Source organism: Chanodichthys erythropterus, chromosome 24 (genome assembly GCF_024489055.1).
Source record: "Chanodichthys erythropterus isolate Z2021 chromosome 24, ASM2448905v1, whole genome shotgun sequence".
Lineage (NCBI taxonomy): Eukaryota > Metazoa > Chordata > Actinopteri > Cypriniformes > Xenocyprididae > Chanodichthys > Chanodichthys erythropterus.
This window is the reverse complement of record NC_090244.1, coordinates 12,983,552-13,002,446: the sequence shown is the minus strand read 5'-3', so window position 1 is coordinate 13,002,446 and position 18,895 is coordinate 12,983,552. Positions and strand designations below refer to the sequence as shown.

General features: G+C 34.9%; 1 protein-coding gene across 1 annotated transcript; it reads left to right on the top strand.

The window, feature by feature from the left end:
• The first annotated feature begins 1,684 nt into the window (after positions 1–1,684).
• LOC137014773 (probable polypeptide N-acetylgalactosaminyltransferase 8) lies at positions 1,685–11,713 on the top strand. The gene is made up of 11 exons (XM_067379293.1): positions 1,685–1,906; positions 1,991–2,231; positions 6,923–7,089; positions 7,284–7,467; positions 7,549–7,746; positions 8,705–8,819; positions 8,920–9,105; positions 9,232–9,369; positions 9,498–9,590; positions 9,668–9,835; positions 10,888–11,713. Exons 1-11 carry the CDS (start codon positions 1,732–1,734, stop codon positions 11,020–11,022), a joined length of 1,800 nt encoding a protein of 599 aa, XP_067235394.1. The 5' UTR covers positions 1,685–1,731; the 3' UTR covers positions 11,023–11,713.
• The last annotated feature ends 7,182 nt before the right edge of the window (positions 11,714–18,895 follow it).

Genomic DNA, 18,895 nt, shown 5'->3' with positions numbered 1-18,895 from the left:
TTTGGGACGACCAGAACCCTTCCTAGAGCTGGCCGTCCGGCCAAACTGAGCTATCGGGGGAGAAGAGCCTTGGTGAGAGAGGTAAAGAAGAACCCAAAGATCACTGTGGCTGAGCTCCAGAGATGCAGTCGGGAGATGGGAGAAAGTTGTAGAAAGACAACCATCACTGCAGCCCTCCACCAGTCGGGGCTTTATGGCAGAGTGGCCCGACGGAAGCCTCTCCTCAGTGTAAGACACATGAAAGCCCGCATGGAGTTTGCTAAAAAAACACCTGAAGGACTCCAAGATGGTGAGAAATAAGATTCTCTGGTCTGATGAGACCAAGATAGAACTTTTTGGCCTTAATTCTAAGCGGTATGTGTGGAGAAAACCAGGCACTGCTCATCACCTGTCCAATACAGTCCCAACAGTGAAGCATGGTGGTGGCAGCATCATACTGTGGGGGTGTTTTTCAGCTGCAGGGGCAGGACGACTGGTTGCAATCGAGGGAAAGATGAATGCGGCCAAGTACAGGGATATTCTGGATGAAAACCTTCTCCAGAGTGCTCAGGACCTCAGACTGGGCCGAAGGTTTACCTTCCAACAAGACAATGACCCTAAGCACACAGCTAAAATAACGAAGGAGTGGCTTCACAACAACCTCGTGACTGTTCTTGAATGGCCCAGCCAGAGCTCTGACTTAAACCCAATTGAGCATCTCTGGAGAGACCTAAAAATGTCTGTCCACCAATGTTTACCATCCAACCTGACAGAACTGGAGAGGATCTGCAAGGAGAAATGGCAGAGGATCCCCAAATCCAGGTGTGAAAAACTTGTTGCATCTTTCCCAAAAAGACTTGTGTCTGTATTAGATCAAAAGGGTGCTTCTACTAAATACTGAGCAAAGGGTCTGAATACTTAGGACCATGTGATATTTCAGTTTTTCTTTTTTAATAAATCTGCAAAAATGTCAACAATTCTGTGTTTTTCTGTCAATATGGGGTGATGTGTGTACATTAATGAGGAAAAAAAATTAACTTAAATGATTTTAGCAAATGGCTGCAATATGACAAAGAGTGAAAAATTTAAGGGGGTCTGAATACTTTCAGTACCCACTGTATATGTATGTGTATGTGAACACATTAAGTTGATCAAAAGTGACAGTAAAGACTCACATTGTTGCAATATTCTTTGAATATTCTGTTCATAAAAGACTCCTGAAAAATGTCATCACATATTTGTTTTCCACTAAAAACGATATGCAGCACAACTGTTTTCAACATTGATAATAAATGTTTCTTGAGCAGCAAATCATATTCGAATGATTTCTGAAGGATCATGTGACACTGAAGACTGGAGTAATGATGCTGAAAATTCAGCTTTGCTATTATAAGAATAAATTACATTGAAAATGTATCCAAATAGAATTTAAATTGTAATAATATTCCACAATATTATATGTTTTTTACTGTATTTTTTATCTAATAAATGCAGCCATGGTGAGCATAAGACTTTTTTTTCAAAATCATTAAATAATCTTACTGACCCCAAACTTCTGAAAGTTAGTGTAGAATAATAATAGAACTTTGACTTTATGCAACTGACAAATCCAGCTATTATTTTAACCACTCCCATATTTCATATAAGAGGTGTATTGCATAAATCAAAGTGAACTACACCTTTGATTACAGGAAACATTATGCACAGGCATTCATAAACTCCCGAAGCATTTTTCACGGCCACAAGGACATCATGAAAATGAGGACTGCTACAAGAGTTGGTGTGTTAGTTATTGGTGTTATAGTTTACAGTCTAGTCTACATGTCACTTAGACAAGAAAAAGTTCATGACAAAAGGTTACAAAGGCCAGAAGATCTGGAGGTTCTTAAAAGACTGAAGAGAATAGAAGATCAAGTTCATAAAATAGGTGAATTTGTTCTCATTATATACATATTAATTTAACATTATCAGTGATTAAAAGATGCCAACTGTTATATACGTTCATTTTCAGCTAAATTCATAGATGTCAAAAATCAGCAAGTCAAAGAGCCTGTCGTGGAGCAGAAAATGACAAAGAAAATTGAGGTTAAGAAGTTGTATCCAAAGTCGCCTCTATTCAGTTCATGGGGAGCTGAACTCACAGAAGAGGAACAGATGGAAGCAGAGAGACAGTTTCAGGACTACGGATACAATGTGTTCCTCAGTAACAGATTACCAGTAAACAGAACAATCCCTGATACTCGAGACCACAGGTAACAGCTTTATAACAGTTTTCTAGTTTAGTTTAATTTAAAGCTGTGCTTCCACTGAAATTACCTGGAAAAAATTGTCCCAGGAACTTTTCCCCCAAGACCTGTTTTAACTTTTAATGCGGTCTATAAAGTAGGGGAGAGTGGGGACGGTTGCAACATGGCATATAGCCTACCTTCAATCAGGAATGAGCTCAGTTAACCCTCTCCTCCTTTCTGGAAAAAATCAGTCACATGTGACCATTCCTTCTACAAAAAAAATACTTTTAGTAAAAAAGTAATTTTTTTCATGCTCAGAATTGTTGTCATAGGCCTACTGTCTAAGCTGTTTGCGTGAAGAATTATAAAGTTATATCATTTTAATCAGTGTTTTCTTAGCTTCTAAAAGGTATAGCTATCATGTGTCAAAACTGTTGTGCCAAGCTAGCACAGCAAGTTTTATCATGGCTGTCAGTGTAGGGACAGTTGCAACAATGACGACATTAATGTAAAAGCTTGTCATAACAAGTATTGTGTAAGTTACTCTAAAAAATAATTAATTATTAACTTCTAATTACATCTTATATCTATATTTAGTGGCGGAGCTTACATAGTATCTGGACAAAATGTGATATAGAATGAGATGGTTGTTATTCGATTTAAGGCGGCTATCTTCAAATGGCGTTCTCGCGACGAGGGTGCTTTTTACGGCACAATACCTGTTACACTAGACTAGGGTGACCAAACGTCCTGTTTTCCCAGGGCATGTCCTGTTTTCACGTACTGTCCTGGCCGTCCCGGTTGTTTTTTATAAAGTGATGAAAATGTCCTGGTTTTCATTGTTTTTCATTGGGCCATTAAATTGACCGGTGTTACGAGATTTCTAAAAACCTGAAAGCTATGAGAACAGTGGCTGTGTTCAGGGACGTGCACAGACATTTTGGGGGGCAGGGGCTCAAGTGGAAAAAAGGGCACTTCTCATAATTATTTATTTACAAAATAAGGAACCCTTAAATATATTGACAACTTTGACTTCCCTTACACTCTCCACAGATTTCTACAAAATAATCATTTCACACAAAGACCGTCTTTAGTATTCACGAGAGTTTATCTCAAGAGCAGAAAACAGCAACTATTTTGAAGTAGCTATATATTTAGAATAAATGACTGAACTGAGGAGAGGGACATAGTTTCACTATTATGTACTGTTTATTTTGCACGAATCAATAAATTGTTTTAATTCTTTTGGTTATTTGAATACTTCTTTCATGTAGTGGACAATTTTAAGATTTTGGTCTATTTTTGCTTTAATGTCTTCTTTTACTCTAATGGGAAGAACTTAACCCTAACCCATTTAGATGGTGTTTGTTTTAAGCCTACTATCATCCGTCTGTTTGCATCTGTAGATTTATTCTAAATTAACCAAAATAAGCTAATCTGCATATTTAAACACATCAAGAGTTTTTTTCCCCTGAAATGTTATAAATACATTATATATTATAACAAATGCCTGCAGAGGGCGCCAAAAGCGTGCTGATTTTTGTTGTTACACTGCACAGCACAGCACGATCAAATCCATGATTAAAGCCAACCACCATAATTAAAAATATATTGTTATTTAAATTATAATATTCGGCCATTATATTAATAATATTTTTTTGATAGAAATGCTACAGCCACTGTAATTTCTTCAACAAGAATATATGGTCATCAAACATGCAAAGACAGAGCAAGGGTTTAAACTTTTATTGATGTATTATCCTGTGTAAGCATAGATTTAAGAATAGCATTATGTAATGCTGTATTATGGTTTTTAAATAGCTTTAATAAATCGTGCATCCTTAGAAAACTGTCTAATAATGCTGTTCATGGATGCTCCTCTTCTGGTATTGACAGCCCTACAGGTATCTTTACCATGGTTCAAAACGCAATGCATAGCACATTAAAATAATTGAAATTATAATATGACATAAATTTCGTTAGTATCAAATCAGGCAGATGTGTTTATGGTGGTCAAACTATTAATGCAGCGTTAATGCAGCGTGTATAAATAACCCTTAAATAGCCAAAACGTTCAGGTTTGTGAAAATAGGCTAGCCTACCTGAAAGAAATGCACGGGATGGATCCATCTAGGGCTTTTTTCTTTTTCGCTTCTCATCACCAGACAGCAGTTGTATTTTCCCGGGAATAGTTGTCACAAGTTTTCAGCCAGCAGCAAACATGAGGTGGGGCGGGGCGCGCGCGCGTGCGGGAATGAATGCTGTGTCGAGGAGGGAGGGCATCTGAACTCGACAAAGCCGACCTGATATATAGTATTTTTTTATTTGCTTTATTCAGTAAACATATTTGTTTGACAGGGAAGCTGTACATAAACAGGAATATATATTCATTTATTTAAAAAAAAACCACCCCAGAAAAAAGGGCACTTTCTCTCGAGGAAGAAAAAGGGCAGGTGCTCAAGCCCCTTTTTTGTCTATGTGTGCACGTGCCTGGCTGTGTTTAAGGACTTGGCACTTAATCTGGACTGAAAGTTTTATTGTTATATGATAATGATGACAATTACTGTTACTGTTTCTTTTATCTTTTCAAGCATTTAATAAAATAAAACAAAAAACAAAAACAAGGACTTTGGAACGCAGCGAAAAAATGTGAAACTTTTCGCATGAACTTGCGTTTCCGGTCTGACGCATTCGCATGCAATTGAATGAATTCTTCCATGTCACATGATCCTTCAGAACTCATTCTAATATGCTGATTTGCTGCTCAAGAAACATATTATTATCAATGTTGAAAACAGTTTGGGAATTGTTTTTTATTTGAAATGTATTTTTAATAGCATTTATTTCATAAATATAGGTTTTGTAACAAAAATTACAGTCACTTTTGGACACATGAACTAATATGTCTGTGTGTACATGTTTTTCTACCCCCGTGGGGACTTCAACCTGAAAGAACACGTGTCACTGTAGGGGCCTTAATTTGAGGCTTATAAATCATGCAGAATGAGTTTTTTTTTTTTTTTTGTAAATGTAAAAATGCAGAAAGTTTTCTGTGATGGGTAGGGTTAATGTAAGGGGATAGAATATACAGTTTGTATAGTATAAAAACTGTTGTTTATGAAATGTCTGCATAAAACATGGAAACCCAACAATGTGTGTATATATATTAGTTTGGCTATACTTGTGAGGGCCAAATGTCCTCAGTCCAGGGGTCAGAGAGTAAAAGTCCTGCCATATTTTTATTCCACCCACTGAAGCATTAATGAGATAAATAAGTGTTTAATTGAGTGATGATTGACCCTTATTGAAGACACCTGATGATAACAAGCAGAATCACCAAAGGAGAAAATCACTATTTTTAAGTTACCATCATCGAGGTCAGGGTTTGTTTTAGTTGAACTCTTGACCCTTGACTTTTTAATGTTAGATTTTGTTTGGGCAGTTTGAACTACATTAAAACCAACCAGACAAGCAAAGAGAAAAGCTGATCAGGTGGTGTTGGTTAGGTTTTCTCAAAATCATTATTTGATCTGAATCACTGAACTCATTTAGAGCCTAATCTTAGATTTACATTATTGATTACAGCAGCACTGTGATTCTACAGCAGAAGATCAACTTTTACAATACAAAAAATATATATTTTATAAAGGTAGTAAGTTTCATTTAAACACAGAGACATCAAGAATCAGTCTGTGAATCTCAACAGTGGTGAGAGAAATAAAGCATGTTGCAATGCATTCTGGGTGCCACCAATCAAAATTCATCCATGCTTCCCATCATGCATTGCTGCATGAATAAATTATGAGCTGAATTGTCTTAGTAATTTTCTTTATTCTCACTATTTAAATTTTGCTGTTTTTCTGTGACTTTTTAGTAGCTTGTTTTCTAATGTTCAGAGTTGATCTGTTGATCAGAATATGTTGCTTGTCACCGTTGTTGAGATTCATACGCTGATACTTGATGTCTGTGCGTGCCTAAAATGTTTTTTTTGTGTGTGTGGTAAGGATAACTTTCAAAAAAAAATTTTGTATTGATAAAGTTGATCTTCTGCTGTAGAATCACAGTGCTGCTGTAATCAATAGTGTAAATCTAAGATTGGGCTCTAAATGAATTTGGTGATTCAGGTCAAATAATGGTTATGTGAAAACATAACCAACACCACCTGATCATCTTTTTCTTTGCTTGTCTGGTTGGTTTTAATGCAGTTAAAACAGCACACACAAAATCTAATATTAAAAAGACAAGGGTCAAGAGCTCAACTAAAACAAACCCTGACCTCGATGATGGTAACTTAAAAATTGTGATTTTCTCCTTTGGTGATTCTGCTTGTTATCATCAGGTGTCTTCAATAAGGGTCAATCATCACTCAATTAAACACTTATTTTATGTCATTAATGCTTCAGTGGGTGGAATAAAAATATGGCAGGACTTTTACTCTCTGACCCCTGGACTTTCCACCTCTGCTTATGTAGTGAATTATTAATATAATTGACCAGCGAGGACACTTTACTGGTCCTCGCTAGTTAAAAAGGCTTATAAATCGTTCAAAACAGGATTTTATTTAAATCTAGTGTTTTGCAAATGTTTCTGTGATGGGTAGCTTAAGGGGTAGGGAATGGGTTATGTGATAGAAATATCATTAAACTGATATAAAATCAATGGAAGTCTGTACAATGTTCTCACTAACAAATGTGTGTGTGTTTGTGTGCGTGCAGATGTGCTGTGAAGATCTACCCTAAGGACCTGCCGTCTATTAGTGTGATTCTGATTTATTTAAACGAGGCTCTGTCGATCATTAAAAGGGCAATCCGCAGCATCATTGACAAAACACCTGCTCATCTGCTAACAGAAATCATCCTGGTGGACGACTACAGCTTGAATGGTTCGTTTTTGTTTATTTGATGTTAGACATTCAGATAATATATTTTGAACTGCATTTTTATTTTTCTTAATAAAGAAAAGTGTACATGAATTAACTTATAAATTATTTTATTAAATATTCTAATATTTAGTATAATAATATTACTGATTGAAAATAACAATTTATGCTAATAAATATTTAAAATTTCTTAACAGAGGATCTGCAGTTGCCTCTAGATGAATATATTGGTCTAATTAATAAAGACAAACCTGGCTTAATCAAGAAAGTGAGACACAAAAGGCAGATGGGCCTTGCCAAGGCAAGAATATCAGGCTGGGAAGCGGCCACAGGTCAGGTGGTGGCCATTCTGGATGCCCACATTGAGGTTCACAAGGAATGGTAAATACTAGTCTGAATACGATAACATGAGGGACTTACTATCTTTGCCAACTAAACATTTTGACTGCCTTATTGTTTCAGGGCAGAGCCACTGCTTGCAAGAATCAAAGCAGACAGAACAATAGTGGTGTCGCCAGTGTTTGACAAAGTGTGTTTTGACACGCTGGAGGTTGTTAAGTATATTCCTGCTGCTCATGCGTTTGACTGGAACCTTTGGTGCATGTACGAGTCTTTCCGGCCAGAATGGTACAAACTTAAAGACCCATCAGAACCAGGGAAGTAAGTGGTGTAACTTTTTCACCATTTTAAACAATCTGACTTTCTATAGTTCATTTTAAGCGGCCCTGCAATGTGGCAGATACATTTTTCACAGCCAAAAAAAAAAATAATTCCAAACGAATCAAAACATAATCAACCTAACGCGTTTTGGGGCAACACAATGGCATTAATTAATTAATCAATCAGTTGCATCATTTAGTGTATAAAGGCTTTTTTTTTAATTCCTAAAAGAATCAGTGTTCAAGATGAATCGGTTGAGCAAACGATGCAACATTCATGCTTATTTCCTTTGTAAACGAATCTGTGTTTTAATAAATCGGTTGAGCGAACATTGAAACATTTCTACAGATGGCTGTTTATATTCCAACTAACAAATATATTCTAAGAATGTTTTGCTAACGTTCTCATTAAGTTATGAAAACCTTATTTCTGAATGTTATCTTGAATGTTCAAAACATCCAGTTTTTTAAAAAGTTTTCCTTATTCGGTTATTCGAATGTTTAGGGAACATTCTATTTTATCATTCTTCAGACATTAATGTTACTTTTCAGTGTTCTCTGAACAACAAGTAGTAACATTTAAGAAACATTAGAAGAATGTCCAACTGAAACTTTGCCAAAAAAAAACTTTCTATGAACAATAAATTCTACATTTTTCTGCTAACATTTTGAGAACATTACTAAACACCAGATAACTTTGAAACAACATTCTATTAATGTTACTTAAAGAACATTTGTTCATAACTTTGAGAGAACCTTCTGCCAGAATGTTAGGCAGAGTTCTGAGAATGTTCCCTGTAAGCTGGGTTCCTTCCTAAATGAATCTGTATTTTTTTATCGAATCGGTTGAGTGAACAGTACATTTATGAAGATAATTGCTTATTTAGTTCCTAAATGAATCAGTGTTTTTGAATAAATCAGTTGAGATTAACCTCACATAATTTTTTCTGCATTGTTAGGAGTCCCTCAGTCATGGGTATCTTTGTCGCTGATCGTCAGTTCTTAGGAGAAATTGGCATTTTGGATGAAGGAATGACAATTTATGGGGGTGAAAATGTTGAACTAGGAATACGTGTAAGTTATTCTTGTACATTGTGGCACCAAAAAATGCATATAATAGATGTGTTAAAAGTGCTTGAATTTAATCAATATCTGATGTTTAATATTAAATCAGGTCTGGCTCTGTGGTGGGAGTATTGAAGTGGTGCCATGTTCAAAGATCGCTCACATTGAAAGAGCACATAAGCCTTATTCACCAGATCTCAGCAAAGTCATGATTCGAAATGCTCTGAGAGTGGCTGAAATCTGGCTGGATGAATATAAATCTAATGTAAATATTGCCTGGAATCTTCCTCTGAAGGTATAGTAATAGTAAACATTGTTTCAAGGTCAGTTGAACATTAACAGTCTTGTTTATAACTTCATTTCATTGATCTTCATATCATCAGCCTGAACCAGGTTAATAAAATTACTGTTCTTCCTCTAGGATCATGGGATTGATATTGGTGATGTGACTGAAAGAAAACAGTTACGAGAGAAACTCAAATGTAAGCCCTTCAAATGGTATCTGGAAAATGTTTATCCTCGGCTGGACAGCTGGGAAGATATAATGGGTTATGGTGCGGTAAGTTGCTCAGAGTCTTCTGATATACACAATTTCCCTCCCAAGAAGACATAAACAAAGTTTAGTAAATAGTTGGTCCATCTAAACCAGTCATCCATAAAACTTCTGCTGTTTGTTTCTCTTGACAGTTGAAGAATGATTTTCAAGATTACTGTATTGATCAAGGACCTGTTCCTGGAAGTGTACCTATTCTGTATGGGTGTCATTACTATAAGCCTCAGGTACTGTATGTAAGTGCAAACCTTTGCTGTGAATATCTACATCCAAAACACACTCTTCGTTTCCACATCTCTCACAGTACTGTTACTACAATCGTAATGGAGAGATCTACATTGGAGGACTCAAATCTCACAAGTATAACTCCAACCGTTGTCTAACGGATCCCGGTAGTGGAAGCACACCAGGGTTACATGACTGTAAAAAAGCCAAGGAGAAAGGACTGAGTATATACTGGGACTTCACTCAGGTATGGTCCTGATGTTTATTTTATTTGTTTTATTATTTTACACCACATTGCTTAACATTTAAAAGTGTGTGGCTATTGTCTATACATACAGTGGGTACGGAAAGTATTCAGACCACCTTAAATTATTCACTCTTTGTTATATTGCAGCCATTTGCTAAAATCATTTAAGTTAATTTTTTTTCCTCATTAATGTACACACATCACCCCATATTGACAGAAAAACAAGAAAACTGAAATATCACATGGTCCTAAGTATTCAGACCCTTTGCTGTGACTCTCATATATTTAACTCAGGTTCTGTCCATTTCTTCTGATCATCCTTGAGATGGTTCTACACCTTCATTTGAGTCCAGCTGTGTTTGATTATACTGATTGGACTTGATTAGGAAAGCCACACACCTGTCTATATAAGACCTTACAGCTCACAGTGCATGTCAGAGCAAATGAGAATCATGAGGTCAAAGGAACTGCCTGAAGAGCTCAGAGACAGAATTGTGGCAAAGCACAGATCTGGCCAAAGTTACAAAAAAATTCCTTGCCACAATTCTGTCTCTGAGCTCAGTTCCTTTGACCTCATGATTCTCATTTGCTCTGACATGCACTGTGAGCTGTAAGGTTTTATATAGACAGGTATGTGGCTTTCCTAATCAAGTCCAATCTGTATAATCAAACACAGCTGGACTCAAATGAAGGTGTAGAACCATCTCATCGATGATCAGAAGAAATGGACAGAACCTGAGTTAAATATATGAGTGTCACAGCAAAGGGTCTGAATACTTAAGACCATGTGATATTTCAGTTTTTCTTTTTTAATAAATCTGCAAAAATGTCAACAATTCTGTGTTTTTCTGCCAATATGGGGTGCTGTGTGTACATTAATGAGGAAAACAATGAACTTAAATGATTTTAGCAAATGGCTGCAATATAACAAAGAGTGAAAAATTGAAGGAGGTCTGAATACTTTCAGTACCCACTGTATATGATCATAATTATAATTTGAGCATTGATATAATCAGTGAAAATTAATTTCATGGTTTTTGTTTTACATTTAGGGAAATGCAATAAGAAATAGGAAAACAAACCGATGTCTTGAGATCGGCCAAGGACAGGATTCCTACTATCATCTCATTTTGCAAACGTGCACAGGACAAAATTGGACAATACAACATGTCGTCAAAGACTTTTAAAAAGGAACACTGTAATATATATTACAGTGTGATAAAACCAAACATGATAGACCTATAAAGGAATTTATAGCGACTAGTGAGCAAAGGTTTATGGACTTGCAGTAATAAAAAAGGTCACAGGGTTAAAGCAGAAGTTTTGAACTGTGTTTCATCACCTGTATATGTTCAAATCTATAATAGAAATGGTGTGTGTGGTTTGTTTTATTTCAGCCATTCCGTTTAACCCCTTCTGACCTGAATTATGTTCCACTGAGCAAACATTTTTATCCACTTGATATTTGCTCTTCTTTAATGTATAAATGAGTCTAAAAAAAAAAAAAGATTTGTGCAAACTATTTTTATTACATTTTTTTCATGTCCACTACAATGGACATCAGGGCTGAAGCAACAACAAAAATTTCATGTTTTAACCATACTTGTGAACTAGATTTCAAACACAATATGTGAACTATAGCATTGAAGATTTTGAAAATAACACATGCTGTAACAAAAGAGCAATAAGAATGTAGAGAAAATGTAAGATGATAAGATGAATTCTCAAAAAACTTGTTTTATTATTTTTGTTTGCAGTGTGAATGGATGGGAATATGTGTGTGTATGTTTGTGTGTACTTGCTGGGTTGTGTGTGTGGCTGTGTATGGACTCATTTCACATTCGCTGATGACAATTAGATGACATTTTAAGATCACACTGTTAGACCTTGCCGGGCTTTTTTACAGTAAAATACTGGCAACACTGTCGGAGTACCATTTAAATTTACAAACGAATTTTTTTATATCATTTTTTATATCATCAATTTATATATTTTTTCATATCATTACTATGAACTTATTTCTTTAGAGTTCAATACAAACATTTTAAACAAAAAGATTTTCACTGCACCAGCAACTACACAGTCACCATCTGTTAAATAAAACTCAATTTTACAGTAAACTACATAACTGTTTTTAACTAACAGTTTGTAACTGTTAAAATACATTTTGTGGGTGTGTCTTACACCTTTAACCCTTTCAACCCCACAGGAACATCCTCTAGTGTCCACACTACAGAGTAAAAGTAACATTGATGCTGTGTTGCAGTGAGATAATTAAGTTTATATTTAAGTGATGATTGATTATTAATGATGAACACCTGCTGTTAACAAGCAGAATCACTGAAAAGAGGAACAAGAATGGAATAAATACGAGCAGAAACTACGAGCAGAACTACAACTGTCTTCCAGCCATTACACATTATTACACTTATTACTGACCAGTTTAACTTTACTTCTACAGAAGATCTTATTGAGAATTAACAGAAGTTTAGATGTTGATATTTTGGTGAAAATGTTTGGTTTGATGTTACCATTGAGGAGATCAGCGTTTGCTTTAGTTGAGCTCTTTACCCATGACATTTTAATACATTTTTTTTTTCCCTCTGGCTGCTTAAACTATTCATATATTTATGGCAGAAAAAAATTGTTGAATGCTGATAGTTATGTGTTGGTGAAGACATAACCATCACATAGTCTCTTGATGCACTGAATTCATACTGTTTTATCTATTGTTACATTATTAAGAGACTATTTTTTTTCCATTATTGCCACTGTGAAACTACAGCAGGAGTTCCAACAACAATCAGCTAATAGTTCATTTTAAATGCCATACACTAAAAAATTATTAAGACACACACAGATAACAAAAATCAGCACATCAATCTCAACAATGGTGGCAACAAAGCTGCATAATTTATTCATTCTGCAGTGCATGCTGGGAGTTTCGTACTATGCTGGCATCCAGCATGCAAACTTTTTGTCAAGTGGACTATATCAGTGAACTAATGTGAATGAGTGCACAACATAGAAGGCATAAAATCAGATAAAAAAAAAAACTATTAATAATTACATTTATTAAGACCTAATGTCATATTTTTATTTATAAAATAAAAAAATATTTTTTTATGAACAAATCTAGATTAAAGGGGTCATGAACTGAGAAATCAAATTCTCCTTGAGCTTTTGACATATCATTTGTCATCATACTTTAAGAATATCCTGTAAGTTTTAGAGCTGAAAACTTCCTTGTTAGTCCAATAAAAGCTTTAATTGGCACCAGACCCAGAAAACGACAGGATTTACAAAGTGGGGATCTATGACGTCAACGGGCAGCAAGCACCGCCTCTGCAGAAGAAGATCAACGCCTACTTCATTCCTGCCTGTTTAGCCCCGCCCACCGATTCGCGCATTACACAAGAGGCGACACTTTTTGGGTAACAACCACTAGATGGCGCTCCGGTAGCGCGGCCGCCATTATGGGGTGAAAATACTAACTGGACCAATAGAATCCTTCACATCTTCACAATTTCACTGCCAAATCAGATGCGCAATAGAACAGTTTTTTAAATTAAGTCATCAGTAAATTGTATGGCTCCTACACTGTAAAAAAAAATTAAAAAAAAATCCTAATTTTATGGAAAATAACTGTGATTTTTTTTACGGTCATTTTCTTTTATTTTAAATTATACACTCTGTAAAAATACAATGTATGTAAATTAACAACTCGGCTGTTATTTTATGTGTTATGACATTAATGAAAAATGACATTAATTCACATATTTTTTACAGAAAATTTACTGTATTTTTTATACAGTATTTTTTGTTTTCTTAAATTACAAACAAATGTAAAATTCCAAAAATAATTAAACAGTAACAAAACAGTTAAATGGTAAAAAGATCAAATGAATGGCAGCCAAAAAAAACCTGTAGAATTAAAGTAAAATATCCTAATTTAAATAAACCGAAAAATGCTGTTATTTTACAGGTATTTCCTGAATTATTACGATCAAATACCTTCACTTTAAAAAGCATAAAAAAAGGTCAATCATCAACAAAGCTTTTTTTGTGACTTTAGTAGCTTGTTTTGTGACATTGTGAGTTGAAATGAATTTTTTGTTGAGATTCATATGCTGATTCTTGATGTCTGTGTGAGTCTGCATGACCTTCACAGAAAAAAAGAAATTGTTTATAGTACTACAGTTTTGGTACTTTAAATTATAAGTGATATTAAACACTTTAGATAGAGACCAGACTCTACTATCAATGAGTCAGACCACTTTATGATAATTAACATCTGAGGTTTTTTTTTTTTTTTTTTTTTTTTTTGCTATAACAAACATACATTAGGAACACAGTTAAAACAATCTGAGAAATACTAATGGTAAAGTGTCAAGGGACAAAAGCTCAACTAAAGCAAGTACTGACCACCAGAACGGTAACTTCAAACTTTATTATTTTATTCAATAGAACATCAACATCTAAACCTCTGTTAATTCTCAATAATAACTTTAATGTGAAATAAAGTGTGGATTGTAATAAGTGAAGATGCTGAGATCTTGAGAGATCTGTTAGTGTTTATTGTTCTTTTGGGATTTAGAGGGTTTCTATCATGTGTTTTGTGGGTCACCATTGTGCTGGAGAGTAGAGCCTGTGCTTCAGTCCAGGATGAGCCAGAGAACATCAATGTTATGCTGCATGTTGCTTTATTTCAGAGGCAGTAACATATAATTATAGTCATTTGTTCATGTGTGTTCTTTCTGGTTAAATACAAGAGATTTAATGGACATTAGACAACAATGCGAAATCAAGTAGTTTGTTTTCCAACATTCTCAATTTTTCTGATACACATTCTTAATTTAGTTTCATATGTTGTCATTGAGTAAGTAATAGCTGAATTTCAAAGAATTTTAACCCAAACTGACTGGGTTTCTAGAGAGAAAAGGTTTTGTGAAAAAAGTGGAAGACTTAAACACAAAGGGTCTCATTTATGAAACACGAGCAGAACGAATTTTTGTGTAAATCGTGTGTAAAGTGGTTCTGGCGTAAATTTTCGGATTCATTAAAATGTTCGTATTTTCCAAATGTTAGTTGGTACGAAAGAAATCTTCACCTGCTCCCAGCCATGCGTAAATAGTGCGTTTAACATCCGAACGTTTTGCTCATTAATAAGGCTGCATTTTAATTCACCTTAATAAGGTACATTAAGGCCAATTCACACCGCACCGATATGGAATTACATTTGATCCAAAAATAATGAACGTAACTTTTCAAAAAAACTAATAAAAATATAAATTGAAACTGAATAAAATGTCTTTGAAACATAAAAAAATAAATCGCAGGCAAAATGTTTGACTTTGTTTTTAATACACTGCATGTTTTGCTAACAGTTTATTTTCTTTCTTTCACTGATCTTTACTTACAAAAGCATTTCCAGAGTTTTCATTTATGCTTTTGAAGTTTTCGTTTACAATCCCAGAGTTTTCGTTCGTCTTTCTGGCACAAATCTCTCGCGGGGGCGGGGCCAGCAGTGGTGTGTTCTCATTGGCTACTGAGTTTTTGATTGACAGCTTCTACTTGACCTGGAAGTGTAGACGTCAGCGTTGTGTTTACAATTACATGTGTGGAGGTGAGCGTCTGTAAGCGGCTTCTTATTTCATTTTAGTGATGTAAAGATAGGCGTTTTTATTATTTTATCTGTATCTGCTGCTACTATGGTGGGATGATTTCTTAGGCCTAGCACAGACGAATGATATAATCATCATTATCATCAATCATCGTCGTTATCTGGATACTCGCGGTAAGTCAGTATTTTTTACGTTTACAAAATCAATATAGTAACATTACTTGCTTTTGCTTTTTCAGATGGAGAGGTATTTTAGAGCTCATTTAGAGCCCACTTTATACAGCAGTGTTGTCTTGATTTAACCCAATTATTACAGGATCTGGTTATGTACTGTACATACAGCCTTGGATTAGATCATATTTAAAGGGGAAAAGGTAGTCTTTAATAATAATACATATAAAGTACTGTGCAAAAGTCTTAGGACACCATTAGATGTTATTTTAGCAATGGTATAGTGACCATATCATTTTTTTTTTTCAGACTTCTTATTAGAATATGACCAGGATAAATTTTAAATTTGTAAGCATTATTAAAAAACAGAAAAAAAAAAGACTTCTACAGGCTAAAGTGGCAAGTATTTAGTGACCTCTCCTTACACTTGAGCAATAGTGAGAACCTGGCTCTCTCAAACCTAAATGGAATGGAAAATGACTGGAAGGCCAAGAAAACTTTAAAAATCTAATCAGAAGTTTCTCCTTTGAAAAAACTGGAAGTCTAGGAGGTCACGTTAAATACTGATTTTTGCTTATAGAATCCATTTTGTTCTGATTTTTTTGTGTGCATATTTCCTGTATTTTCTGTTTGCATTGTAATAAAGACCAAAAAAATAAACATGGGTGGTCATTAAAACATTGCTAAAACAACAAAGCTAAGACTTTTGCACAGTACTGTATGGCCAAATGCAAAACCTAATACATGAAAGTAATTATGGCTGAAATTATATATAATTTGTTTGAAATAAATATTTTAAGGCTGCATAATTTGTTATGTGGGAATTCAAAGCAGTTTGTATTGTTAGATTATAATACATCTGATTTCTTATTTTCCAGGGAGTGGAGCAACTTTTCCATTAACAAAATTCTGATGCTGACCCAGAGGAGGGAGTGGTAGCCCCAGAGATCCACTGTCCCCATCAGACAAGAATCTTATTTTGTTCAGACACATCACCTTTGACTGACTGGGATCTTGATCTTCAGACACCTGATATTATGCAAATATTTTAATTTTTTTGGAGCTCTAGATTAAAACAAGACAGTTCACAAACACACAAGAGGTTGTACTTTATTCCTATTAGTTCATACTGATCTTGGATTAGCATACCAACAACATATGAATGTTAAAGTGATAGTTAACCCCAAAAAAATTCTCATATATTTTACTCACCCTCATGCCGTCCATGATGCATATTACTTTCTTTCTACAGATAAACATGAATTAGGATTTTTAGGAAAATAATACATGTCTTCAAGTCCTAAAGACACAGTAATCCATGCGACCCCAGTGGATGAATCAATGTCTTCTGAAGTGAAACAATAGATGAGAAAAATACTAATAATTTAAACTGTTTTAATTATTAACAATCGTTTCCCACCAACCATCATACATGTATGGGTTACAGTCCACTTATGAGATGGACACAGAGATGGACTATTTTCTTAAAGATATTTGTGCTTCCGTGAATGAAAGTCATACAGTCAAACCAAAATGTATTCAGACAACATGAACATTTCATTCCATTCATTAATACAGTTTATTCACTATATTTAAAAAAAAAAAAATGGTAATAAAATTAATTTTATGAATTTTACACATGTATTCTATAATAGGTGCTTGTGCATTTTTATAGTAATGTACTGTATATCATGAGAATACTGCATTACATGAATATGCAGTTAGTGTTTTGTGGATTCTGGTCGTTCCTTTCACAACATAATTGCATCCAACACTTTCACTTTGATACCTGTGTGTATGCTGTAGTGACAATAAAGAATTTAAATTTATTTGAATTGATTCGTATTTTCATATACATGTATTCAACTGATTTTTTTTTTATGTAAGTCACAATTGAAACAGTTGATGATTGTTAAAAAAAAAAAAAAAAAAAAAAAACTACTTTTATATGTTAGATAATGTTAACTAAATAAAATTATTAGAATGATAAAAAATGGCAACAAGATCATTCTTTGTGTGGAGTACTGAAATGCCCTTTGAGGTCTATACCGTCTTACAGCAAGCCACGACTGTTATTTTCATATTGTTTAAATCCTTCAGGATTGGGTGATCATTAATTGTGATGGTGTATGTGCATATGCTAACAATGGGTAGAGTGATGGCCATGGTTGCCAACCTTGATTACCTGGTTGGAGTGAGACTTTCTTGACGGCTGAATATATACATGTATATGATACTAGTATTCTCTTTAAATTGTAACAGCACAACCTAATCAGACCCAACAATAAGAAGAATCATCATAAATAATCAAATATTCTCCAAAAACATTGGACATTATGCAATATCTTCAGTATTATAACCTTTAATGTACAATTAAACCTCGAGACATTCATTTTCTCTCGCGTTTGATCTCTCACGCTCCTAAAAGTTTATGTCGACAAAGTAGAAGCCGCAGATAAATACAGATAAAATTCAAAAACAAAACTCATATCTTTAAATGAAATAAGAAGCCGCTTACAGACGCTCACCTCCACACATGTAATTGTAAACACAACGCTGACGTCTTCACTTCCAGGTCAAGTAGAAGCTGTCAATCAAAAACTCAGTAGCCAATGAGAACACACCACTGCTGGCCCCGCCCCCGCGAGAGATTTGTGCCAGAAAGACGAACGAAAACTCTGGGATCGTAAACGAAAACTTCAGAAGCATAAATTAAAACTCTGGAAATGCTTTTGTAAGTAAAGATCAGTGAAAGAAAGAAAATAAACTGTTAGCAAAACATGCAGTGTATTAAAAACAAAGTCAAACATTTTGCCTGCGATTTATTTTTTTAAGTTTCAAAGACATTTTATTCAGTTTCAATTTATATTTTTATTAGTTTTTTTGAAAAGTTACGTTCATTATTTTTTGGATCAAATCTAATTCCATACACCGACAACAGCCAACAAACGCCAACAAACTCGTCTGTTGGATCGGTGTGAAACCCCTGTTGGCGTCTGTTGGTGTTTGTTGGCGTTGGTCGGAGTCGGTTTTCACCCGACTGAACATGTTTAATCGGCGTTTGTCGGGTCGTGGAATGTCTGCGCGGTGTGAACAGGTTTCCAACAAACGGCAACAAACTCTGACGTAATCTGACCTGGCTACGAACCGTTGCCATGACGATGAGGCAAGTCCCCTGCAAAGACGGCTGTTTGATCGCGCCCGCGCCTCACACACAAAGTACTGGAAACGTGACATCGCAGCTTGTTCCTTATAAAAAATAGAAT